This window comes from Garra rufa, chromosome 22 (genome assembly GCF_049309525.1).
Source record: "Garra rufa chromosome 22, GarRuf1.0, whole genome shotgun sequence".
Classification (NCBI taxonomy): domain Eukaryota; kingdom Metazoa; phylum Chordata; class Actinopteri; order Cypriniformes; family Cyprinidae; genus Garra; species Garra rufa.
The window spans coordinates 39,756,237-39,783,041 of NC_133382.1; the positions used below are offsets into that span (position 1 = coordinate 39,756,237).

Genomic DNA, 26,805 nt, shown 5'->3' on the forward strand with positions numbered 1-26,805 from the left:
AGCAAACAGCAACCAAAACTGTTATATCCTTGGCGGACATAACAGTATACTGGCTTGGAGCGGCATGAAGGAACAGTTCAGCCAAAAAATTAAAATGTGCTGGACATGTGCTCAACCTCAGGCCATCCCAGATGTGGATGAGTTTGTTTGTTCATTAGATTTGGAGAAATGTGTCATTCCCTCATTTGCCCACCAATGGATCTTCTGCAGTGAATGGGTGCCGTCAGAATGAGAGCCCACAAATTTAAATGTGCTCATCCTCAGGTCATCAAGGATGTAGATGAGTTTGTTTCTTCATCAGATTTGGAGTAATGTGATTCCATCACTGTCTTACCAATGGATCCTCTGGAGTGAATGGGTGCCTTAAGAAAGAGAGTCCAAAATTTCAGATGTGCTCATCTTTAAGTCATCCAAAATGTAGATGAGTTTGTTTCTTCATCAGATTTGAAGAAATGTGTCATTACTTCATTTGCTCACCAATGGATCCTCTGTGGTGAATGGGTGCCGTCAGAATGAGAGTAAAAAAATTCAAATGTGCTCATCCAAGATGTAGATGAGTTTGTTTCTTCATCAGATTTGGAGAAATGTGTCATTTCATCATTTGCTCACCAATGGATCCTCTGCAGTGAATGGGTGCCGTCAGAATTAGAGTCCAAAATTTCAAATGTGCTCAATCTTTAGGTCATCCAAGATGTAGATGAGCTTGTATCCTCATCAGATTTGGCAAAATGTGTCATTCCATCACTGTCTCACCAATGGATCCTTTGCAGTGAATGGGTGCCGTCAGAATGAGAGTCCAAAAATTCTAATGTGCTCATCCAAGATGTAGATGAGTTTGTTTCTTCATCAGATTTGGAGAAATGTGTCATTCCATCACTTACTCACCAATGGATTCTCTGCAGTGAATGGGTGCCGCCGGAATGAGAGTCCAAACTCCTGATAAAAACATCACAATAATCCACAAGTAATCCACACCACTCCAGTCCATGAGTTAACATCTTGAGAAGACAAAAGATGAAACAAATCCAACATTAAGACATTTTTAAAATCCAATTAAAATCCAGCCACATATTAAAGCTGTTTTGTACAGATTCCTTACCGCTTTTTCACTTTTGGAAGTGTTATTATGGACTCTTAAGGATGGATTTGTTTCAGCTTTTGTTTTGTCAAGATGTTAACTGATGGACTGGAGTGGTGTGGATTACTTGTGGATTAGTGTGATGTTTTTATCAGATGTTTGGACTCACATTCTGACGGCACCCATTCACTGCAGAGGATCCATTGGTGAGACAGTGATGGAATCACACATTTTGCCAAATCTGATGAGGATACAAACTCATCTACATCTTGGATGACCTAAAGATTGAGCACATTTGAATTTTTGGACTCTAATTCTGACGGCACCCATTCACTGCAGAGGATCCATTGATGAGACAGTAATGGAATGACACTTTTTTTCAAATCTGATGAATCTGAGAGTGAGCAAATTTCAATTTCTGGCTGAACTACTCTTGTAACTTTTCCTTTAAATGACATTTAGGATGTTTAAAACAGAAAACAGACATTGTAGAAACGTAACACTGTGCTTTATTTCTTTTACATAACACTGAATGGTACATCTCATGGCAGCGGTTTAGCTATGCATGAGCACAGACAGAAGTGCTTAATGTTACAGGTGCAATAATACAATACAATAATACTGTTTATACAACTAAACAAAATAGAATTCCAATAAAACATGTCAAAGGTTTTGCATAAGGAGCTGGTGAGCTCAGTCATGGCCTTTATATTCCACTTGTGGCTTTTCGAATCAAATCACAGTCGAGATTATTTGTACCGCGCTCAGATATGAAACAAGGTCAAAAAAAGCTGCTCTCCGTAACTGATCTCAAATCAGCTAAAGCAGCGCAAGCACAATCTAGAAAACTAGACACAGAAGTGCAATAATCATCACAACAGTCTTTGGCTTGACAACACTGGTTATAAAAGATAACATTAAACATAAGAGCACACTTTAGTGCGTGTGCATGTCCTGATACATCGTGTCATTTTAGCACATGAATATGAAAAAACAAACATTTTGGCTTAGAAAGTGTGCAAATTCAGTCACTATATTGAATTTTACAGATTGTCTACTTGCATCTCAAAGACATATTCAGCTTTAAACGAATGTTCTAGATTCAATACGAGCTAAAAATACATTTTTGGTTACTTCTGGATGAGCTGTGTTTAATGTCACATTGTGACACTTTCAAAACACCGACTCAACCAATCACGCGAGTTTGGGGCGGGGCTATCTGTCTGACCGACCAATGACAGACGGGATTAGTTTAGGAAAAGTTGTCATTGCTTTTCCAACCTTTAAATAACATCAATTACTGAAGCATTCAGCCCCATTACGTCACATATTGACTCTGGCTTTAAGACATTACGTCACAAATGCTGAAGATGCATCAAACCCAGAACGTTCCTATGATGTGACCTCAAGGGAATGTAATAAATACGTTGAGCGTTAAACATTACGCAGGAAAGTAAAACTAAGGCTGGTCAGAAAAGCGCTGCCAGAGAGAGTCTGGCAGAGAAAGGCACGTAACGGAATGTCCCGCTGGAAAGAGTGATGAGATCTTGGCCCGAACGCCGCTGGTCGTCACAAACCAGCCTTCTGGAATAAAGAGTCGTACACAGAGCTTTAAATAAGAGAAACTTCACACAAACGTAACGCAGACCAAACGCCTGCCGTCGTCCTTCAGCATCAGCACCTCATTAACAGCTAGTGTTTATACAGCGTTATGATGCACTATACAGATCGCTAGAATAATTAATACACGTCTGCCCTTCAGAAGAACAATGGAGAAAAATCAGTCTTTGTGCTTGTTGATATTATGTTACAGTAGCTGCTATCAAATGTCTCAAAACGCACCATAAACGCTAGGATCGGGCACTAATACCCAACAATGAAAACATTTATTGCATGTCAAGAAAAATTCTTTGGCAAAAAAATAAAAATGATAATAATTGATTAGTAAATCTACCATATTTTTCGGAATATGTTGCATTTTATCTGACTTTATCTGAATCGAACTTATATCTCACAATTTAGACTTTTTCCTATGCATTCTGAGATTATAACTCGCAATTAACTTTTAATTTTTTTTTTTAGTTGCAGAAACAATTGTGAAGAAAAAAATAATAATTTCAACTTTATATCTCACAATTCTAACTTTTTTACTTGGAATTCTGAGTTTATATCTGACAATTCTGACTTACGTCAAATGTTCTCACCATAAACGCTAGGATTGGGCACAAATACCCAACAATGAAAACATTTATTGCATGTCAAGAAAAATTCTTTGGCAAAAAAATAAAAAATAATAATAATCAATTAGTAAACCTACCATATTTTGCAGGAATATGTTGCATTTTATATATTTAGAAAAGTTTGACTTGTACACATTTACACGGATAAAAAGATTTTTATGGATGCTTGTTTTTGCCACAGGGGAGAAAATGTAAAATAAAAAAAGGTAATTGAAAAAGTTTTTCCTCTCACAATTCTAAGAATTACTCTTTTTATCAACTCAGAATTCTAAGAAAAGTCTAAATTTTAAGATGAAAAATAAACTTTTAATTTTAAGAAAAAAAAATCTCACTATTCTGACTTTTTCCTATGAATTTATAACTCGCAATTAACTTTAAATTGTTTTTTTATTTAGTTGCAGAAAAATTTCAGATTTCAAAAACAGATTTCAAACTTTTTTTTTTTTTTTTTGCAATTGTTTCTGCAACTAAAGCAAAAGGTTAATTCCAACTTTATATCTCAAAATTCTGACTTATATCAAATGTTCTCAACATAAACGCTAGGATTGGGCATAAATTACCCAACAATGAAAACTGTGCCAAGAAAAAGTTTTTGAAAAAAAAAAAAAAAGAATAATAATCAATCAGTAAATCTACCATATTTTTTAGAATATGTTGCACTTTATAAATTCAGAAATTTTATAGATGCTTTGTACCAAAGGAACAACAACAAAAAATTTAAAGCAATTGCAACTTTTTATCTTACAATTTTGACTTTTTTCGTAACAATTGCTGTTTTTAGAAACTCAGAAGCCAAGATTGCAAGATATAAACTTGTAATTCTAAGAAAGAAAAAAAAACTCAGTTTCTCACAATTCTGAGTGTTTATCTCTAAAATCAGAGTTTATAACTCACAATTCTATTGTTTGTTTGGAATTGTTTCCATAACTAAAAAATAAAATGAAAAAGTGAATTCCAAATTTATCTCTCACAATTCTGACCTATTTCTCTGAATTCTGTGTTTATATCTCACAATTCAATTTTTTGTTTCTGCAACTAAATACAAGTTAATTGCAATATTTTATCTCACAATTCTGACCTGTTTTCTTAGAATTACAGGTTTGTATCTCATAGTTCTCTGAGTCTGTGTATTCTAAGAACAAACATAATTATAAGAAAAAAGTTGCAAGTAACTCAATTTTCTAAATCTAAAATATGTTTATAATTTTTGTAAACATTTTGTTTCAATTAGCGTTTTTTACATTATTTCTGAATGTTGCATTATTCTAAAATGTAACTTAAACACAATTTATATGTGTGTTTTTTTGTTCTCATAACGATGCAATGTTGACCCAGTGCAACTTATTCGGAAAACACGGTATATATTTTCATTTTGACTGTTATGTTGGCATTTCTGTGGCAACTTGTGGTTGTCATTTTGTGTCAAAACTGGACATGCAACGGAACACAAATATCTTTTGAAAGTTACTCTATTTTAACTTCACGCTGCGTCTCCAAAACGCATCTGTCGAGCGCTCAGCTGGTCCAAATGACAATTGTGCACATTCAGTTCTGGTTCAGAGGCAGATGTTGATTTGTTTGGCTAACTCTCTCTCCAAATCTGAAATCAGAGTGTCAAAGTCTTTCAGACTCAATCTGCACGTGAACGGAGCGTCAAAGTCGAGCGCGAAGTCATCCACGTACAAACCGTCGGGTGAGGTCCACACGTCTCTCTTCTTCGGCTCCTCTATGTCATCGTCGTCGCTCTCGCTGCCCGCCACCTCGTCGTAATCCGCCTCGTCGTTCGAGACAAAGTCCCGCCCACAAACGCTCCAATCGCCAGCGTAGCGGTTACAGGGCGGGCTCTCCAGTCGGCCACGCCCCCTACGGGAAACCACCACCACGTCCTGAACATCCGGGAGCTCCATGTGCAGCGGCACGCGCTGAGATCGCCGCAGCGAGGAACTCTGGGACGAGTCATCCGTCACTCGTCCTTTGGGTACTGCGAAGAAGAAACACACATGAAATGCGTTACACGCTTGACACATAGCAGATGAGCGCACATTTAGACTGATGTGCCATGCAAATCTGCCACAGCTGTCACATGCATGTTGCACACGTGCTGCGTCACGAGAACACGCTTCAGCTAATGCGCACGAGTCAAGGGTCGGAATATGACGCTCAAGGACAATTAAAACCAGATGACATTCACGGGGTTCATGCAAGGTGCTTGAAGTACTTGAAACTTAAGGATTTTAAAACCCTTGAAAATAGCAATATTCCTTAAGAGGTACTTGAAAAGTTCTTGAATTACTGAAAAACATGTATCTATAAAATAAGTGTTAAATTTTTTCAGTAAGCACATTTCTTTTGATGCAAAATTCACACTTAAAAAACATACTTTTTTCACTTATTTCATTTAATGTCATAAAAATAGTGAGCTAAGCCAGTTTCATGTAAACATGGTTGAGGACACGAAAAGAGGAACAGATGAACCCAATCAAGTCATTTACGCTGGAACCGCTCCGGCTTGATTCAAACTCGTGACTTTGATCATTCATTTTAAGCGATTCACTAGCAAAAGCCAAATCATCACGAAACACTTAATTCCGACCGGGCCTTCAGTGCTGGTTTGTGAATCATTTGATTCATTTTGGGACTTCGGAGCTTGTTTACGAATCATTTGATTCAGTTGGGACTTTGGTGCTGTTTTGTGAATCATTTGATTCATTTTGGGACTTTGGAGCTTGTTTACGAATCCTTTGATTCAGTTGGGACGTTGGTGCTGTTTTGTGAATCATTTGATTCAGTTCAGGACTTTGGTGCTGGTTTGTGAATCATTTGATTCATTTTGGGACTTCGGAGCTTGTTTACAAATCATTTGATTCAGTTTGCACTTTGGTGCTGTTTTGTGAATCTTTTGATTCATTTTGGGACTTCAAAGCTTGTTTACGAATCCTTTGATTCAGTTGGGACTTTGGTGCTGGTTTGTGAATCATTTGATTCATTTTGGGACTTCAAAGCTTGTTTACGAATCATTTGATTCAGTTCAGGACTTTGGTGCTGGTTTGTGAATCATTTGATTCATTTTGGGACTTCAAAGCTTGTTTACGAATCATTTGATTCAGTTCAGGACTTTGGTGCTGGTTTGTGAATCATTTGATTCATTTTGGGACTTCGAAGCTTGTTTACGAATCATTTGATTCAGTTCAGGACTTTGGTGCTGTTTTGTAAATCATTTGATTCATTTTGGGACTTTGGAGCTGGTTTACGAATCATTTGATTCAGTTCAGGACTTTGGTGCTGTTTTGTGAATCATTTGATTCATTTTGGGACTTTGGAGCTGGTTTACGAATCATTTGATTCAGTTCAGGACTTTGGTGCTGGTTTGTGAATCATTTGATTCAGTTCAGGACTTTGGTGCTGGTTTGTGAATCATTTGATTCATTTTGGGACTTCAAAGCTTGTTTACGAATCATTTGATTCAGTTCAGGACTTTGGTGCTGGTTTGTGAATCATTTGATTCATTTTGGGACTTTTGAGCTTGTTTACGAATCATTTGATTCAGTTTGCACTTTGGTGCTGGTTTGTGAATCATTTGATTCATTTTGGAACTTCAGAGCTTGTTTACGAATCATTTGATTCAGTTGGGACTTTGGTGCTGTTTTGTGAATCATTTGATTCATTTTGGGACTTTGGAGCTTGTTTACGAATCCTTTGATTCAGTTGGGACGTTGGTGCTGTTTTGTGAATCATTTGATTCAGTTCAGGACTTTAGAATGGGTTCATAAATCATTTGATTCGGTTTGGGACTTTGGTGCTGGTTCGCGAGTCATTTGATTCAGTTCGGGACTTCGGAGCTGGTTTACGAATCATTTGATTCAGTTCAGGACTTTAGAATGGGTTCACAAATCATTTGATTCGGTTTGGGACTTCGGAGCTGGTTTACGAATCATTTGATTCAGTTCAGGACTTCGGAGCTGGTTTACAAATCATTTGATTCAGTTCAGGACTTTGGTGCTGGTTTGTGAATCATTTGATTCATTTTGGGACTTCAAAGCTTGTTTACAAATCATTTGATTCAGTTCAGGACTTTGGTGCTGGTTTGTGAATCATTTGATTCATTTTGGAACTTCAGAGCTTGTTTACGAATCATTTGATTCAGTTGGGACTTTGGTGCTGTTTTGTGAATCATTTGATTCATTTTGGGACTTTGGAGCTTGTTTACGAATCCTTTGATTCAGTTGGGACGTTGGTGCTGTTTTGTGAATCATTTGATTCAGTTCAGGACTTTAGAATGGGTTCATAAATCATTTGATTCGGTTTGGGACTTTGGTGCTGGTTCGCGAGTCATTTGATTCAGTTCGGGACTTCGGAGCTGGTTTACGAATCATTTGATTCAGTTCAGGACTTTGGTGCTGGTTTGTGAATCATTTGATTCAGTTCAGGACTTTAGAATGGGTTCACAAATCATTTGATTCGGTTTGGGACTTCGGAGCTGGTTTACGAATCATTTGATTCAGTTCAGGACTTCGGAGCTGGTTTACAAATCATTTGATTCAGTTCAGGACTTTGGTGCTGGTTTGTGAATCATTTGATTCATTTTGGGACTTCAAAGCTTGTTTACGAATCATTTGATTCAGTTCAGGACTTTGGTGCTGGTTTGTGAATCATTTGATTCATTTTGGGACTTCGAAGCTGGTTTACGAATCATTTGATTCAGTTCAGGACTTTGGTGCTGGTTTGTGAATCATTTGATTCATTTTGGAACTTCAGAGCTTGTTTACGAATCATTTGATTCAGTTGGGACTTTGGTGCTGGTTTGTAAATCATTTGATTCATTTTGGAACTTCAGAGCTTGTTTACGAATCATTTGATTCAGTTGGGACTTTGGTGCTGGTTTGTGAATCATTTGATTCATTTTGGGACTTCGGAGCTTGTTTACAAATCATTTGATTCAGTTGGGACTTTGGTGCTGGTTTGTGGATCATTTGATTCAGTTCAGGACTTTGGTGCTGGTTTGTGAATCATTTGATTCGTTTTGGGACTTCGAAGCTTGTTTATGAATCATTTGATGCATTTGGGACTTTGGTGCTGGTATGTGAATCATTTCATTCAGTTCAGGAATTTGGAGCTGGTTTGTGAAACATTTGATTCAGTTCGGGACTTCGGAATGGGTTCCCGAATCGTTTGATTCAGATCTGGACTTTGGTGCTGGTTCATGAATCATTTAAATCAGTTCAGGGCTTCAGAATGGGGTCACAAATCATTTGATTCAGATATGAATAAAGTCAGATGTTTTGTGTAAATGAGTAAATGATGTTTTGGGGCTCAGTCTCACCAGGCCAGAGCTGCAGGAGGTAGTGCAGCGCCTCTATGTGTCGTTTAAAGTCCACGGCGCTGGCGATCTCTTCACTGTGCGCGAAGCTGCGGCCTCCTCGACCGGCCCCGGACCCCGTCAGGGCCCCCGATCCGGGAGCCATCATCCCGGCCTGCCACGACTCCTGTGTGGGCGTCAGGAGAACCGGCCCGAAACACACAGCCAGATTCTGACACGTCATTCGGTTGCTGTCACTGAAAGACGCCACCAGACTCAGATGATCCAGCAGGAAGGAAAGAGTCGCCTTCAGGAGATAAAATAAATAAATAAATAAATCACACACCCATCAAACAACAGCAAGTACTGAAGATGCATTTACAACCCATTTTACTTACGTAATATGACATTTAAAAGTAAACAAGGCAGGATTTAATCAGAATCACACAAACTTTTATGCATTTGCCAAAATGTGCCGTATTAGGTACTGTATCCCACAATGGACTTTAGAAAGAAAATATCAACTGTGGTTTTTAAACTCTTATTTTATGACTTTCATCAGGCTGACAAAAGTTCAGACATTGTCACTCAAAATTAGACAGTATGTCACAAAAGTGAGTACACTCACTGACCACTGTAGTGTAACTCGGATTCAGGGTGTTACTGAACCTCTAATAGCCTTGGTCAACTTTGTGGAGAGCAACAATTCTAATTCTCAAATCCTCAGAGAGTTCTTTGCCATGAGATGCCATGTTGAACATCCAGTGGTCAGTATGAGAGAACTGTACCTAAAGCACCTCATTTGAACTGCTCTAATAGAAGATACACACGTTTGCATGGTTAAACAACACACTTCTGTTATCACTTAGGGTGAACTCACGTTTGTTGACAATAATGGCTGTATGTTGAGTTATTTTCAGAGGACAGTAAATCTACACTGCTTTACAAGCTGCACACTGACTACTCTAAAATGTATCCAAGTTTCATTGGATTGTCGCTTGAGAAGATATACTAAAACGGTTGCTGAATGGTTACTGTAAATACAAATAACCACATTTAATTCCCATGTAACATAGTATATCAGGATGCATAAACATAGTAAAATTAGGCAAGCTCCTAAAGTGGCCAGTTTGCATCTAAATGAAGAACAGGAGATGAGAAAGGAAAGAGTGTGTGAGTGTATGAGAGCAGGAGGAGCAGAAGGTTCTCATTCCCAATCAGTTTGTTTTGGAACATGCTGGAAACCCTCCGGCTGCTGTTCTGCTGCTCACATGGGACAAACAAACTCCACGTACAACACACACACACACACACACACCCCCTCTTACCTAAATACTCTTACAGAAAATCACTTCCTCTTACTGTTTTTTAATAAAGAGGACGACAGGAAGAAGCTCAGACTCGAGTCTGGCAGATGCACGGAGAGTCGTATATGTGACAAGATGCAATGAAATAACAGTGACAAACAGCTTAATTATTGATGCCAAAAACTTAGTTTGAATTGTTTGAGGTTACAATCTTCCAGAAAACTCAAGGACTTGTCCGCTACTGTCAGCTGTGCAGTTTAATAAAAGAGTAACAGTAGAAGCATTTACATGCAACCTAATAATCTGTTTATATTTCTAAATGACACCTCAATCAATCCAGCAGAGCTCAGTCTAAATAAATAATAATCATAAATAATTAACAATGGTGTAGATCTGAAATAAATAAATATACTACCAGTCAAGATTTTAGCTTTTTAAAGAAGCCTCTTCTGCTCACCAAGCCTGCATTTATTTGATACAGGAAAAGCTGTCAAAATTTGAAGTATTTTTACTATTTAAAATAATTGCTTTTTATTTGAATATATTTTAAAATGTAATTTATTTCTGTGATTAAAGCTGAATTTTCAGCATCATTACTCCAGTCTTCAGTGTCACGTGATCCTTCAGAATCATTCTAATATTCTAATTTGCTGCTCAAAAAAACATTTATTATTATTATTAAGTTGAAAACAGCTGAGTAGAATTTTTTCAGGTTTCTATGATGAATAGAAAGTTTAGAAGAACAGCATTTATCTGAAATAAAAATATTTTGTAACATTTTAAATGTCTTTATCATCACTTTTAATCAATTTAAAGCATCCTTGCTAAATAAAAGTATTCATTTCTACAATTTCTAGATAAATGCTGTTTGAATCTTTCTATTCATCAAAGAATCCTAAAAGTAACTGTTTTAAATACAGATAATAATAATGATAAAAAATGTTTCCTGAGCAGCAAATCAGCATATTAGAATGATTTCTGAAGGATCATGTGACACTGAAGACTGCAGTAATGATGCTGAAAATTCAGCTTTGATCACAGAAATAAATTACATTTTAAAATGCATTCAAATAGAAAGCAGTTACTTTAAATAGTAAAAAGATTTCACAATATTACAGCTGTTGCTGTACTTTGGATCAAATAAATGCAGGCTTGGTGAGCGGAAGAGACGTCTTTAAAAAACATTAAAAAAAATCTTACTGTTCAAAATCGTTTGACTGGTAGTGTAAATGTAAAAAACAGAAACATTTTGTTTATATGAATTCAACAACATTATCAATCTTATTCAAAAATGTGATGCATGTGTCTATTCACCTTTTGGAAACATGCTTATATTTAAATGACATATTATGACCAGTTTAAAATTTGTTCATTTTTTACCATTAAACACCAGAATCAAATGCTATATTTATGGCAAACTCAAGGGTAAATGAGAGTTAAAATAATCATAACAGTAATAACTCACTGAATTGTATTGGAAAATATCATCTTTACAAACAAAAATAAATAAATGCATTTTGATAAAAATTCTAATTTATTTTTTAAATAGATGCAATGCACAAAGATATTTGATTTGGATTTTAAAGGGTGCATATAAACTAAAAATAAAAGTAGACTGGAAAACCGTGGACTTGGCAACACTGATATAAGCAGAAATTTTTAGAACTTTTAGACTGGATTCATTCGATTGATCAAAAACGTCCGACAGACATTCAGACAGATGCATTACCCTCTCTGGTTCTGGAAGACACTGCAGCAGTGAGACGGTGTTTTGTGATCGTTGAGCGTCGCTGTCGTTTCTACAGGCCGGTCGAACCATCACGGCCTCTAAAACTACCTCATACAGGGTCCTCGTGATGAGAGGAGACGGCAGCTCACGCAGGTAGTCCTTCAGAATGCCTGACAACAACATTACAAATCAATCAATACTTTCATCAACAAAAATCCACTATTAACTTACATTCAAATAGCTTGATATACCAACTAAATTATGAAAGCTTTTTAAATCACAATCCAGACTTTTTTTTGCAATTTTCTTGCAAAATATAAACTCAAAATTAAGAGATAAAAACCTAATTTCTAAGAAAAAAAAATTCTGAATGTTGAGATATAAACTCACACTTGAAAGTCAAGATTGTTTCCACCATAGAGCAATTTATATCTCATATTTCAGACTTTTTTCCTTGCAATTCTCAGAAAAATGTAGAATTAAGAATTTAGAATTAATTAAGAATTCAAGCTTGTTTCCACCCATTGTTACTTTAGTATAATTGTATACAGCATTATAGTTTTTGTTAATATTCTGAAAATTCATGTTATTTTTAGATTTAGTCATTTTTGCTGTGCATTTTCTCATTTTTATTAGTTTTGTTGTTTTTAGTAAATTAAATAAGTTGAAATATTACGAGAATAAAGCCGAAATATTTAAAAAATAAAGTGGAAATACTATGAGAATAAAGTAGAAATATTTCGAGAATAAAGTGAAAATATTTAAAAAATAAAGTGGAAATACTACGAGAATAAAGAAGAAATATTACAAGAATAAAGTATAAATATTTAAAAAATAAAGTGGAAATACTATGAGAATAAAGTAGAAATATTTCGAGAATAAAGTCTAAATATTTCAAAAATAAAGTTGAAATTCTTTGAGAATTAAGTAAAAATATATCTAGAATAGTCTAAATATTAAAAAGATTAAGTGGAAATACTACGAGAATAAAGTCTAAATATTTCAAAAATAAAGTGGAAATACTATGAGAATAAAGTTAAAATATTACAAGAATAAAATCTAAATATTTTGAGAATAATTTTTTTCATGTTCATTTTACATAAAGATTTAGTCATTTTTATGTGCATTTTCTAATTTTTGTCTATATAGTTTGTATTAATTTTTATTTCAGTTTTAGTTATTTTAGTACATCAAGTTAAACTAGATAAAAATGAGAAATGCTGCTTTGCAAATTAGTTCAAATAAAATGAATTAATGTTTTTTAGATTTTATTTGATTTCAGTTAACATTTATTTAATTTAATTTATGGTTTTAGTCAACTATAATAACTCTGCTTCCACCATAAAAAAAAAATGTTTTGCTCAAATTTCTGACTTTCTCACAAATTACGACCCCTCTCATTATTTCAACTTCACCTCTCAGAATTCTGAGTATATTTCTCACAATTCTGACTTTTTCTCATATTAGAATTGTGAAATATAAACTCAGAATTGAGGGAAAAATGCCACAATTAAAATGTTAATTTCCACGACAGAACTAAGCTTTTATAGTAAATATCAAAGTACAGTGTTATTTGTGGTTGACTGACCGGTAATGACGTTGACGTCTGGATAGAGCTCATCATTTAAGGTAACCGCTGCACTGTCCCTCTCAAACGCATCCCGCAATTCCTTCTTCACCGCTGCGGAGCCACAAAGACGATACAATCCCACAACCTACAGACACACAGAAAGGCATATAGTCATATTTAATACAGTCATATTTAACACACATCATGTCTGACAGATATCTGAGCTTGTCTCACCCTCAGGCCTCTCCTTTCAATCTCAGAAACACACTTCTGAATGATCAAAGGCACTTTAAGCGTAGTCGCCTCCTTCTCCACCAGGCGGCGCAGCTCCACCCCAAACACATTCGGGGGCGGCAGGTCACTCTGGCGGGGGAACGGGGTCACAAACTGCTCTAGGAGGGTCAGCTTCACATACAGCAACCCGCGAGGCTCCAGACGGACACACAGCTGCTGACTGCGAGACGCTGCGGGAGAGAGAGACAGACGAGATAAAGAGATAAGAGCAAGGCGCAAGATTAAAGCCAAAGCAGGGTATGGCTGTGCAATGGTTGTGCAATTATATAAATATGTCAGTGCTACAGAATTTATTATGTAATGGGGTCTTGTCAAATCTTTACTGGCTAAAATTTATTTTGTTTATTAAGATTTTTAGTGGCACGTAAAAAAAAAAAAAAAAAAGCCGAAATATTACAAGAATAAAAGTCTAAATATTTTGAGAACTAAATCTAAATGTTTAGAGATTAAAGTCGAAATATCATGAGACTAAAGTCTAAATGTTTTGAGAATAAAGTCTAATTTTTTAGAGAATAAAGTCAAAATACTATAAAAATAAAGTTCAAATATTACGAGAATAACACCAAAATATTTTGAGAATAAAGTTGAAATACTACAAGAATAACATCAAAATATTTCAAGAATAAATTCAAAATATTACGAAAATAAAGTAGACATTTTTCGAATAAAATAAATATCTCGTAAAGTAGAAATTTTACCGCGAGAATAAAGTTGAAATGATTCAAGAATAAAGTCAAAATGTTTTAAGAATAACATCAAAATATTTTGAGAATAAAGTCAAAATACTACGAAAATAAAGTTGAAATATTCATGAGAAGAAAGTTAAATATCACAAGAATAAAGTCGAAATACTACGAGAATAAAGTTGAAGTTTTATTTCAAGAATAAAGTCGAAATGTTTTGATAAAGTTGAAATGTTTTGAGAATAAAGTTGAAATGTTATAAGAATAAAGATTGAAATATTACGAGAATAAAGAATAAAAATATTCAGAGAGTAATTTGACTTTATTCTTGCAATCTTAGATTGAATTTTTTAACGTGGCACTAAAACGCGGTCATAGTTTATAAATAGTGATGAAAACTGAAACATTAAACATCATAGATGAATATTTATTTAGTAATGCATTTAATCTCGTAATTGCTAAGAATTAATTCTCGTAATTTTGACTTTATTCTCATTATATTTTAACTTTATTCTCGTATTATTTCAACTTTATTTATATAATATTATGACTTTATTCTCATAGTATTTCGACTTTATTCTCATAGTATTTTAATAGCTTTGAAAATGACTCATCCAATCAGAATTCACCTTGGGACTTCATATGCAAATAAGTTGTTCTCTTACCCTTGAAGAGGGGCGGTAAAGCCACAGCACCCAGACAGCACACCCGGTTACGTGCGGGAGCGGCAGGCGCAGAAGATCCGTTGTTTGCACTAACAGTCGTTGGCGTCAGGATGACCAGTTTGAGCAACCTCGCTCTCTCAAGCTCCAGATTAAAGGTGTGGTTCAGCGGGAGACTCGCCCCTCGACAGGTGAGCAGGGACGTTCGAGCCCGGGTAACCCCATCCACTTGAATGGCACAGAAGACCTCTTTAGTAGCGTCGGTCCGAGGAGATCGTAGCAGCTCGTCAACGCCCAGCAGATGCACTGTGAGCAGCCCTGAAAGTCTCTGAGCACAGCGAGGCTGATCCGCCATCGAGTACAAGCGGAACGACTCTGCGTCTACCACAGTGAAAGAATCCTGTGGTCCACAGCCGTGTGGTGGTGGTGTAGGTGACCCTTTGGGCCCCTGACCCTTTGGCAAGAGTTCAGGTGAGTCTCCATCGCTAAGATATCCTCCCTTACTCGCAGAACGCGTTCGAGAGGATCGGCGCCTTGGCCTTGCGGGTGCACTAGAGTCCAGGTGGTACTTGCTGATGACATTGGATGATTCCTTGCGTGCATTTGGTGGGGAAGCCTCGTCGGATGCTACTTGTGCACCGCTGGTGTTCCCTTGTCCGTGGCGCTGATTACGAGACGAGCGTAGGCTAAGCTTCCGCCTTAGTTCCGGAAGCTTCCTCATCTTCATAGAAAGCCGGCGCACTGTACCTGGAGACTTGATCCTGTCCATCACACTGCTGCCACTTCCACCCTCTCCCGGGCTTTTCTTTGATGCCCCGGGACTGTCAGAGTTCACACCACTAGTAGAGCTAACACAGTCTGACTGTAGCACAACCAGATCTAAACCGAAAGAAACATACAATGTTAGAAATGTACAAGAACTTACAACTTATGCTCAGACAGGCAAGTAGAAGTTGTGCTCTAGTATCAAGTCTGTTCCAAAACCTAGTGAGTTGCCTGGATGTTTACTACCTACACAGGACAACAGAAATTTAACCTTGGGAGCAGAAATGGAAATCTCCACTTGGTTCTGGAGGGCCAGTGTTCTACACAGTTTAGGTTCCCTTGAACCAGGTAATCAAGGTCTTACTAGGCTAGCTAGAAACTTCCAGGCAGGTGTGTTGAGGAAAGTTGGAGCTAAACTCTGCAGGACACTGGCCCTTCTAGGATAGGTTTGGAGACCCCTGTTCTAAAGATCCTGTAGACCTTAATTAGCTGATCCAGGTGGGTTTAATTAGGGCTTGAGATAAACCTGTCTAGAAGTTGATTCTCCAGGAGCAGGATTGGACACCCCTGTCCTGAACTGATTTGGAACACTCTACATCATAAGTGGGCAACTTTGGACCTCAAGATCTACTTTCCATCACACATCAAGTTCTTCAGCATTAATAAAAGCTACAGACAGGTAAGTTTGACCAGAGTTGGATCTAAACTCTACAGAAAAAGTGTGAAATTTTGCTCCTAGAAGACCACTGTCCTGCAGTTTAGCTCCAACCCTAATTCAATAGACTTGAACCAAGTAATCAAGGTCCTTCTAAGCATGCTAGAAACTTCCAGGTAGGTGTGTTCAGGCAAGTTGGAGCGAAACTCTGCAGGACATCGGCCCTCCAGGAACGAGTTTGGAGACCCCTGTCCTAAAGATCCTAAAGACCTTGATTAGGTGATCCAGGTGAGTTTAATTAGGGCTGGAGATAAACTTGTCTAGAAGGTGAGCCTACAGGAGCAGGATTGGACACTCCTGTCCTAAACTAATTTGGAACGCTTTACATCAGGGTTGGGCAACTCTGGATCTGAAGATCCACTTTCCTGCAGAGTTGAACAAGCTAATAAAGTTCTTCAGGATTCCTAGAAAGCTCCAGACAGGTACATTCATCAGGGTTGGAGCCAAACTCTACTCAGGAGTGTCCAGTCCTAGAGGGCCACTGTCATGCAGAGTTTAGCTGCAACCCTAATTAACCAACTTGAACCAGCTAATCAAGGTCTTACTAGGCCAACAAGAAGCTTCCAGGCAGGTGTGTTGAGGCAAGTTGGAGCTAAACTCTGCAGGACACCACCCCTCAAGAACTGAGTCTAAAGACCCCTGTTCTAGAGATCCAGAATACCTTGATTTGCTGATTCAGGTGGGTTTCATTAGAGCTGGAGATAAACTTATCTAGAAGGTGAGCCTCCAGGAGCAGCATTGGACACCCCTGTCGTAAACTGATTTGGACCACACTACATCAGGGATCTACTGTGGATCTCAAGATCAACTTTCCTGAAAAGTTTAACAAGCTAATCAAGGTCTTCAGGTACTAGGAAGCTACAGAGAGGTGAGTTCCATCAGGGCTGGAACTAATCTTAGCAGAACAGTAGGCCTTCGAGTGCAAGAGCTTCCCAGCTTTGCTTTATTAGTGGTTCCCAACCACGTTCCTGGAGAACCCACAACACTGCAGATTTTGTAGTCTCCTTTGTCTGACACACCCACTTCAGGTCTTGGAGTGTCTTCTAATGAGTTAATGACCTGAATCAGGTGTGTTTGATTAAGGAGACGTGGCTGGGAACCACTGCTCTACATAGGCAGTAAAAAACAAGTTCACATTTGAAGTGCTCCATAGATCTCATATGTGACCCAGGACCACAAAACCAGTCTTAAGTCGCTGGGGTATATTTGTAGCAATAGCCAAAAATACATTGTATGGGTCAAAATTATTGATTTTTCTTTTATGCCAAAAATCATTAGGGAATTCAGTAAAGATCATGTTCCAAAAAGATTTTTTGTAAAATTCCTACTGTAAATATATCAAAATGTCATTTTTGATTAGTAATATGCATTGTTAAGAACTTAATTTGGACAACTTTAAAGGTGATTTTCTCGGTATTTTGATTTTTTTGCACCCTCAGATTCCAGATTTCCAAATAGATGCATCTCGGCCAAATATTGTCCTATCCTAACAAACCATATACCAATAGAAAGCTTATTTATTGAACTTTATATATGATGTATACATCTCAGTTTTGTAAAATTTAACCTTATGACTGGTTTTGTGGTCCAGGGTCACATATAACTTTGCCAAAAAGAAGGTAGCACAATTATAATTATGCCACCTACCTTTTGGAACAAACTTCACCTTTTGAGCACACCTAAAATGCCATCTATGTAGGCAGCTCACTAGGTTTTAAGAAAAGAATTTGTAATTACATTTACTGTGGTTGCTTCCCATCCCATTTTTTTAAATGTGTGAATGCCAATCATAGCACAACATTTCTTTCTACTTGTTATAAATATTGTTTCAAAACAGCACTGCTCATTTTAGCCTCCTTTTTAAGACCAGCTGTGTGAAATGAAAGTGTGCTGGCAATGCAGCTTAGCTTCTGACAAACTCTTACATAATGGAAAACCTGATCATACCCGAACTATCCGCCCTGATGACGTCGGCCTCCGTTTGAATCTCTCTCATTTGATGGACACCGGTGGGACTCAAAGCCCCTGATCGTTTCTGGTCTCTTTTCTCCTTTGCCAATTCGGCCGTTTCTCTCCTTCTCCACGGATCTCCATAGTTTTCCTGATCCGCTCCTCCGCTGGCCCTCGAGTCATCCTCTTCAGGAATGGGGTTGTACCAAATGTTCCCATCTCCATCTTTGCCCTGTCGCCACTCTGTGATTCTGGTTGGGAGGACTTCATCTGATGCCTGGGGCTTTCCGGTGGACAGCACCCAGGCTCGACTACTCCTGTCCAGGTGCTGAAGGTAGGCACCTTGCCCAGAGATCTTCGCTGAGCTAGAGGGGACACACACATCCACATAAGTTGTGGATGCAGGGGTCAATTCTGGTAAACCGAAGTCAACCGAGTCACACGGTGTCCTGGAATATCCAAACTCCAATTCCAGATCATTCCGCTTCCTCTTAAAGTCATCCTCACTCAAAGTCCTTTGGCTCCAGGCCTGTTTTGAGACCTCAGCCTTTCCTGAGCACAAATCCCAGTCCTGCGGCCCATAGACCAGGCTCGTACACAAATCTGTGCTGGCTGGGTCTCTACTCGTGGAGGGAAGTTTGGCCCAGTTTTGTTTTTTGGAGACGGTGATCTGGGAGCGTTTGGTGCACTCCTCCACGGTGGAGCTTTCTGTTTCAGCCTGGCCTGAGGTGGATGCAGTTGCTGAAGAACTTTGGAAAAGGTCCACTTTCCCTGTCACTTCTAAGGCAGAGGAAAGAAACCAGCAATCATTACCATAGCAGGAGTTTTTGGCCTTATTTGGTGTTGAAATATTTGTCTGGATTGGAGTGACTAACTTGAAGAATGGATCGTTGGAGACTTGCAACACTCGGAAATATCAAATACCGCAAGTAAAAGTGAAACTGGGGGCTATTAAGCTTTACAGGGTTTCATTCCTCCCTAAAACAACATTTCTGAGATGAGTTTACAGTGACGTAGGTGGACAGAGAGCAGCGAAGAAAAAGGACGACTGAAAAGAATAAAAAAAAGACCAAAAACAGACATCGAGAGGAGGGCTGCAGATATTTACCATCTCCTTCTTTGCACTCCCACCCTCTTGCACATCTGGAAGTTTCTCCAAACTCCCTCCTCCCCTGTTTTCCCCCTTTCTCTCTCTCTCTCAGTCTGTTCTTTCCCCTCTTGAAATTATGAACGTGGCTTGTGACACACAGTTAGCCAAATATCTTATCCAGCTCCAGAAGCCATGAATAACTCCCGTTTGCCCTCCAGATCGGCTCTGCACATTATCTCTGCTGCCTCGCATGACTCTGGAAGCGCTGAATAAAACATCTCTTTAGTTAGCACTGCTCATGAGCATGTCAAAAGCGTTGCTAGTTTACAAGGCCAAGACAACACTCCACAACCAAATGCCTAAACCACAAATGCTGCTTAAACACTGCACAAAGCTCTGATGGAAAGTTTGACAGATAGGAATGCGCAAGTCTAATTTGAGGGCGCAGAGAGAGCCGGATCAGTTCGGGAATCAATTGGGAATACAGCAAATTGGATTTCCGAGCACTTGACTGGTCATTTGATGCCTACGTCAGAGTGCGTTTCGGAAAAAGTTTACATTCAAGGTTTGGACAAAAAGGGGCTTTTGCGGACCTTTCGATGTCTACTGAAATCAATGCATTTGAAGTATTCTCTAACAAGTGGCTTTCCCACTCCTAAAATAGAGTATCAAGGGTTGTTAAAGTCAAGGGTTTGATTTCTAAGGAATGCATGCACTGATACAATGTAAATGTGTACTCTGAATGCAATATAAGTTGTTTTAGGTAAAAGCATTACCAAATGCATAAATATAAGTGACTCTAAATGTTTTCAGTTCCAACCCTTCTTTTCTTTCTTCATCCTGGTTTGCTCTAAAATATGCCACATTACATAAGCCAAATTGACTTTAAGATGAAAACAGACAAACACAACACAGACCCCTTTTATGCTTCCCTGAGCAGGAAGTGTTACAGTACGTTAAGTGGGCCAGCAGATGACTTCCTGTTTTGCCTAAGCAGCCAAGAAAAAGAGAAGGAGAGAAACAGACCAAGCTACTTTCAGAGATATTTCACAGACAAAAAATGCAGATAAACTGAAAGAAGGTGTAGAAAAGTATAGTTTGATTTTCATTTATGCATTTGGTGGATGCTTTTATTCATGCATTTTTTTTTTTTTTTTTTTGCCAGTTCATGCATTCCCTGGGAATTGAACCTATGACATTAGTGTAAGCAGGCAAGAAAAAGAGAAGGAGAGAAACAGACCGAGTTACTTTCTGAGATATTTTAGACAAAAAAATGCAGATAAACTGAAGAAAGGTGCATTTATGCATTTGGCTCTCACTTTTATCCATGCATTGTTTTTGCCAGTTTATGCATTTCCTGGGAACCAAACCTATGACATTGATGTATGCAGCCAAAAAATAACAGAAGGAGAGTAACAGACAGAGCTACTTTCTGAGATACTGCACAGACCAAAAATGCAGATAAACTGAAGAAAGGTGCATTTATGCATTTGGCTCTCACTTTTATCCATGCATTTTTTTGCCAGTTTATGCATTCTTTGGGAATCGAACCTATGACATTGATGTAAGCAGCCAAGAAAAATAGAAGGAGAGTAACAGACAGAGTTACTTTCTGAGATATTTCAGACAAAAAATGCAGATAAACTGAAGAAAGGTGCTTTTATGCATTTGGCTCTCACTTTTATCCATGCATTTTTTTGCCAGTTTATGCATTCTTTGGGAATCGAACCTATGACATTGATGTAAGCAGCCAAGAAAAATAGAAGGAGAGTAACAGACAGAGTTACTTTCTGAGATATTTCAGACAAAAAATGCAGATAAACTGAAGAAAGGTGCTTTTATGCATTTGGCTCTCACTTTTATCCATGCATTTTTTTTTTTTTTTTTGCCAGTTTATGCATTCTTTGGGAATCGAACGTATGACACTGGTGTAAGCAGCCAATAAAAAGAGAGGGAGAGAAACAGAAATAGCTACTTTCTGAAATATTTCAAAGACAAAAAATGCAGATAAACTGAAGAAAGGTGCATTTATGCATTTGGCTCTCACTTTTATACATGCATTGTTTTTGCCAGTTTATGCATTTCCTGGAAATCAAACCTATGACATTGATGTATGCAGCCAAAAAAAAAAAAAAAAAAAAAAACAGAAGGAGAGTAACAGATAGAGCTAATTTCTGAGATACTGCACAGACCAAAAATGCAGATAAACTGAAGAAAGGTGCATTTATGCAATTGGCTCTCACTTTTATCCATGCATTTTTTTTGCCAGTTTATGCATTCTTTGGGAATCGAACCTATGACATTGATGTAAGCAGCCAAGAAAAATAGAAGGAGAGTAACAGACAGAGTTACTTTCTGAGATATTTCAGACAAAAAATGCAGATAAACTGAAGAAAGGTGCTTTTATGCATTTGGCTCTCACTTTTATCCACTTTTTTTTTTTGCCAGTTTATGCATTCTTTGGGAATCGAACGTATGTCACTGGTGTAAGCAGCCAATAAAAAGAGAGGGAGAGAAACAGAAATAGCTACTTTCTGAAATATTTCAAAGACAAAAAATGCAGATAAACTGAAGAAAGGTGCATTTATGCATTTTGCTCTCACTTTTATACATGCATTGTTTTTGCCAGTTTATGCATTTCCTGGGAATCAAACCTATGACATCGATGTAAGCAGCCAATAAAAAGAGAAGGAAAACAGACAGAGCTACTTTCTGTGATATTTCACTGACAAAAAAACAAACAAACAGATAAACTGAAGAAAGGTGCATTTTTTTTGGTTTGCCAGTTCATGCATTCCCTGGGAATCAAACCTATGATATTAGTGTTGCTAGCTTTACAGGTTGAGCTTCAGGAAAGCAAATATTCAAAGATTAGGATAAGAAATAAACAAAAAGTAAAAAATGAAGACAAACAAGACAACAGTGGCACACATGGAAATCCGAAAAGCTAAAACAGGGAGCGACTTCAGTGACAAACACAGCTGTTGGGCCGCTAAGAGGTTTTCAATGAGCGGTCTGTGTAAAGGGCTTTCCTTCACAGCTGGACAGACACACACACACTTAACCCTATTCACTATTCATTACAACACCCCAAAATACACACGCTCACACAAAGCATGCTCTCACGGGCGGCACGCTGGACTCACCCTTCACCTCTGACGCTCATTCACCAGTCTGTGTGTTTATGAAGTCTATTCTAGGTTTAAACAGCACATTGATAAACTGGAGCGGCTCTATTTAGTTTGTTACGACTCTAAATAGGCATATGCGCCCGGCCCAGAACTGGCAAACTTTTACATAGAACTTCAGTTTAGTCATTTATAGACTGTATACTCATTATTTGTACATTATCTGTATCAGCAATAACATGTTTGATTGGAGAACATTCTGTTAAAGTGCCATTTTTCAATGTTTCAGAAGTTAGTAGTCACAGATGTGTTTCGAAAAACAAATCCATGACAAATTGTTGAAAGATAAAATGTGTTGAAACAGCCTGTTTGTTTACTCCTGAGTTTATTTACCATGTTTGGCAGTGTGAAATAATTAGTGGTGATGTTTGCTGAGAATATTCACGGCGTAACGGTTAAAGAGTTTTTCCCAGAATGTCGATCCCACCCCCTTCAGCCGCCCACATCTCTGCAGCATAATTTGAGACATCCTGTCGCTGTACTTGCTCTCATCTGCCCCGAAAACACGAGCCAAACTATTAATAATCACATCAGGAAAAGACTAAAAACATGGAAGCTGATCTTCTGTTTCAAAACATGCATGTCTCGAGGCATTACGAAACTCCTATGAGTTATTTCATCTAATAGAGCGGCGATGATAGAGCCAAAATAAACATGCATGATCTTTACAACTAAAGGAATAGTTCTGGCCTCGTCTAAAAGACCTGTAAGTGCGAATACAGGCACGATCCAGAGGGAAACACAATCTGGAAGAGCCTTGGCCTATCCAGATCCAGACCCCCATGAAGATGCTTCCTCCGAGAGTTTGAAACATCAGATCAGATCTGTGGAAAGTCTCTCACGTCCTCAGTCATTAGATCGAGAGGAAACTCACTTCTAAACATCTGCGCTCAATGTTCTCTGTAATTTTTCTTCTTGCTGAGCAAGGTCTTTCTGATGGTCAGAACTGAGCAATACTAAAAACTTTTTTTTGCCAGTTAATGCATTGCCAGGGAATCGAACCTATGACATTGATGTAAGCAGCCAAGAAAAAAAAGAAAAAAAGAAGAGTAACAGACAGAGCCATTTTTTTTTTTAGATATTTCACAGACAAAACGCAGATAAACTGAACAAAGTTGCATGCTTACATAAGTGTAAGCAGCCAAGAAAAAGAGAAGGAGAGAAACAGACAGAGCTAATTTCTGAGATATTTCAGAGACAAAAAAATGCAGATAAACTGAAGGTGCATTTATGCATTTGGCTCTCACTTTTACCCATGCATTTTTTTTGCCACTTCATGCATTGCAAGGGGAATCGACCCTATGACATTGGTGTAAGCAGCCCAGAAAAAGAGGAGAGAAACAGACAGAGCTAATTTCTGAGATATTTCAGAGACAAAAAAAATGCAGATAAACTGAAGGAAGGTGCATGTATGCATTTGGCTCTCACTTTTATCCATGCATTTTTTTTTTTGCCACTTCATGCATTGCAAGGGAATCGACCCTATGACATTGGTGTAAGCAGCCCAGAAAAAAAGAATTAGAGACACAGACAGAGCTACTTAATGAGATATTGCACAGACAAAAAAATGCAAATAAACTGAAGAAAGGTGCATTCATGCATTTGGCTCTCACTTTTATCCATGCATTTATTTTGCCAGTTTATGCATTCCCAGGGAATCAAACCTATTATATTAGTGTTGCCAGCTTTACAGGTTGAGCTTCAGGAAAGCGTATATTCAAAGATTAAGAAAAGGAATAAACAAAAAGTAAAAAATGAAGATCACAGTGAAGATAATCTGCATAAACAATGTAAAAATTGAAAAAAAAAAGATTATTTACTATTTAGAGCATGCATGACCTCTAAATATCATGCATTATTTTCTCTTTTTTGAGAGTTCAAGGAAACGAGACATAAATCATAATGTGTGTCATCCGAGGGCCTCGAAGTGAACTTGAACAATCCGTACTGTTCTAGGATGAGTTTCTTATCTTAACGATTAATCAGCGCTGCTGTTACACAGAAAAACAATGGACATCCTACTGAAACGCCATGCATTTATTATAGCTCTGTTTTGCACACATTCTTGATTCTGCAATGGATGTTTTGTTTCTGCGCAGGAGCAACATCGTATGGAATGTTTTCTGCAGTGCTCTATTTTTCATTTTGGAAGCGGGTCTCATCTGTGTTTAGAGCAGGATTATAGAATTAAACATGGGCCCAGACAGCACATGACAGATACGGTGCAGAACAGCGTTATCAGTTTATTAGTATGAGCAGATGCTGACAGCTGCATTTCTGCTTACATATTTTCACAGAGTGCCTCAAACCGCACATTACACTCTACTTCTGTTTGGACGCAGGCCCATAAAATGTGCTTTCCCATACGACCAAAAAAACATATTGTAAATGTAAATACACTGTGAACAATATAGTAATAATAAATAAAACTATTAAAATACATATACTTTTTTAAATACACTGCCACTCAAACGTTTGGGATCAGTAAGACAGTAATGTTTTCTAAAGAAGTCTCTTCTGCTCATCAAGGCTGCATTTCTTTGATCAAAAATACAGAAAAAAACAGTAATATTGCAAAATGTTATTACAATATAAAATCATGGGTTTTATTTTAATATACTTTAAAATATAATTTATTTTTGTCATGCAAAGCTGAATTTTCATCAGCTGTTACTCCAGTCTTAAGTGTCACATGATCTTTAAGAAATCATTCTAATATACTGATTTATTGTTAGAATTATCAATGTTGTCAAAATCTTTTTTCAGGATTCTTTTATGAACAACAAGTAAAAAAAAAAAACAGCATTTATTCAAAATATAAATCTTTTCTAACAATGTCTAACAAAATCTATGCTATGACTTTTTATTTGGTGAATAAAAGTATTCATTTCTTTCAAAAAAAGAAAGAATAAAAATGTACTGACACACTTTTGAACTTCTGAGTGTATATTGTTAGAAAACTTTCTATTTTAAATAAATTTAAATGTTCTTTTGAGCCTTTTATTGATCAAAGAATTCTAAAAAAAAAAAAAAAAAAATGTAGCAAGTTCCGAAATATTAGAATGATTTCTGAAGGATCATGTGACACTGAAGACTGGAGTAATGATGCTAAAAAAAAATTCTAGTTTAATTACAGATATAAATTACATTTTAATGTATATTAATATAGAAAAACATTGTTTCACGTCGTAAAAATATTTCACAATTTTACATTTTTTTCTGTATTTTTGATCAAATGAACACAGCCTTAATGAGCATAAGAAACTTCTTTAAAAAAACATTAAAAATCCTACTGATCCCAAACTTTTGAACAGCAGTGTTTTTATTCAATTATATATTTAGGTCAGACAGACAGTTTTCACGCTGTTCTCTGCTCACGCTGTGAATCTGCGCTTCCAGGAAGAGCCTCAGGAAGAGGAAGCCGTTAAAAAAGGATTAAAAACGTAAATGTTTTTCCTCAGAAAAACACACAGCAAACCTGGAGGAAGTCTATTGAAGCTACACAGGAGACCCTGACAAAACTGATCTAATTAACACCGACTGCAATGGTTTACAATCTCTAATACAACACTTTCTAAGATCAGATCTGTTGAGTTTAATCATCTATGAGTGCTGTTTACTTCAAGCCTCACTATTACTATACCAGATAACAAATACAAATCTAATTATCTGTAAATATCAGAAATATTAAATGAATTACTGAGTCACAATCACAATAGAAGTCTTCTGTGGACTTGATTTTGCACTTAAACCCTTCGTACAAACAGTCTAGAGCCTGAAGCATTAGATGGCCACTAGAGAGAGAGACATTATAAAGCAAAAAGATGTATTAAGTGCGTATGTTTACATTCTAATGTGGAGCAGTGAGAACACGCTGTACTTTTCTGATGAAGGTTCCTCGTGATGTCAGACCAAAGACCAACGTGAGCAGAAATGGGAAAGAGGCGATAAACAGACCCAGATAAAAACTTGCTGGTTTCTTTTGCAAAACATCATATGACTAGAAGAATCAGTGCTATTGTTAATTTTAATTAAATTAGTCATTTAGCATCAAAATGGTAAATTTATAACAAGGTTCCATTAGTTAATGTTAGTTAATAATAATAAACAACTGTTACAATATTTATTAATCATTGTTAAGATCAATGGATAAAATTACAAGGTTAAGATTTTGATTAAAAACCATTTAAATAAATTAATATTGTATTTTCTGTTTTCATTTTAATGTTTTTTGTTTT

General features: G+C 37.2%; 1 protein-coding gene across 1 annotated transcript in view; it reads right to left on the reverse strand.

Annotated features, from left to right (window-relative positions):
* Positions 1 to 1,564: 1,564 nt before the first annotated feature.
* Positions 1,565 to 26,805, reverse strand: part of LOC141298188 (rho GTPase-activating protein SYDE1) — a 36,691-nt gene continuing 11,450 nt past the window's right edge. Inside the window, exons 2-8 of the mRNA XM_073828700.1 lie at positions 18,287 to 19,069; positions 14,863 to 15,738; positions 13,455 to 13,684; positions 13,239 to 13,365; positions 11,651 to 11,820; positions 8,639 to 8,921; positions 1,565 to 5,299 (exon numbers count right to left, since the gene is read on the reverse strand). Of these exons, the coding sequence (XP_073684801.1) occupies positions 4,875 to 5,299; positions 8,639 to 8,921; positions 11,651 to 11,820; positions 13,239 to 13,365; positions 13,455 to 13,684; positions 14,863 to 15,738; positions 18,287 to 19,069 (2,894 nt within the window). The 3' untranslated portion in view covers positions 1,565 to 4,874. The remainder of the gene's footprint in view (positions 5,300 to 8,638; positions 8,922 to 11,650; positions 11,821 to 13,238; positions 13,366 to 13,454; positions 13,685 to 14,862; positions 15,739 to 18,286; positions 19,070 to 26,805) is intronic.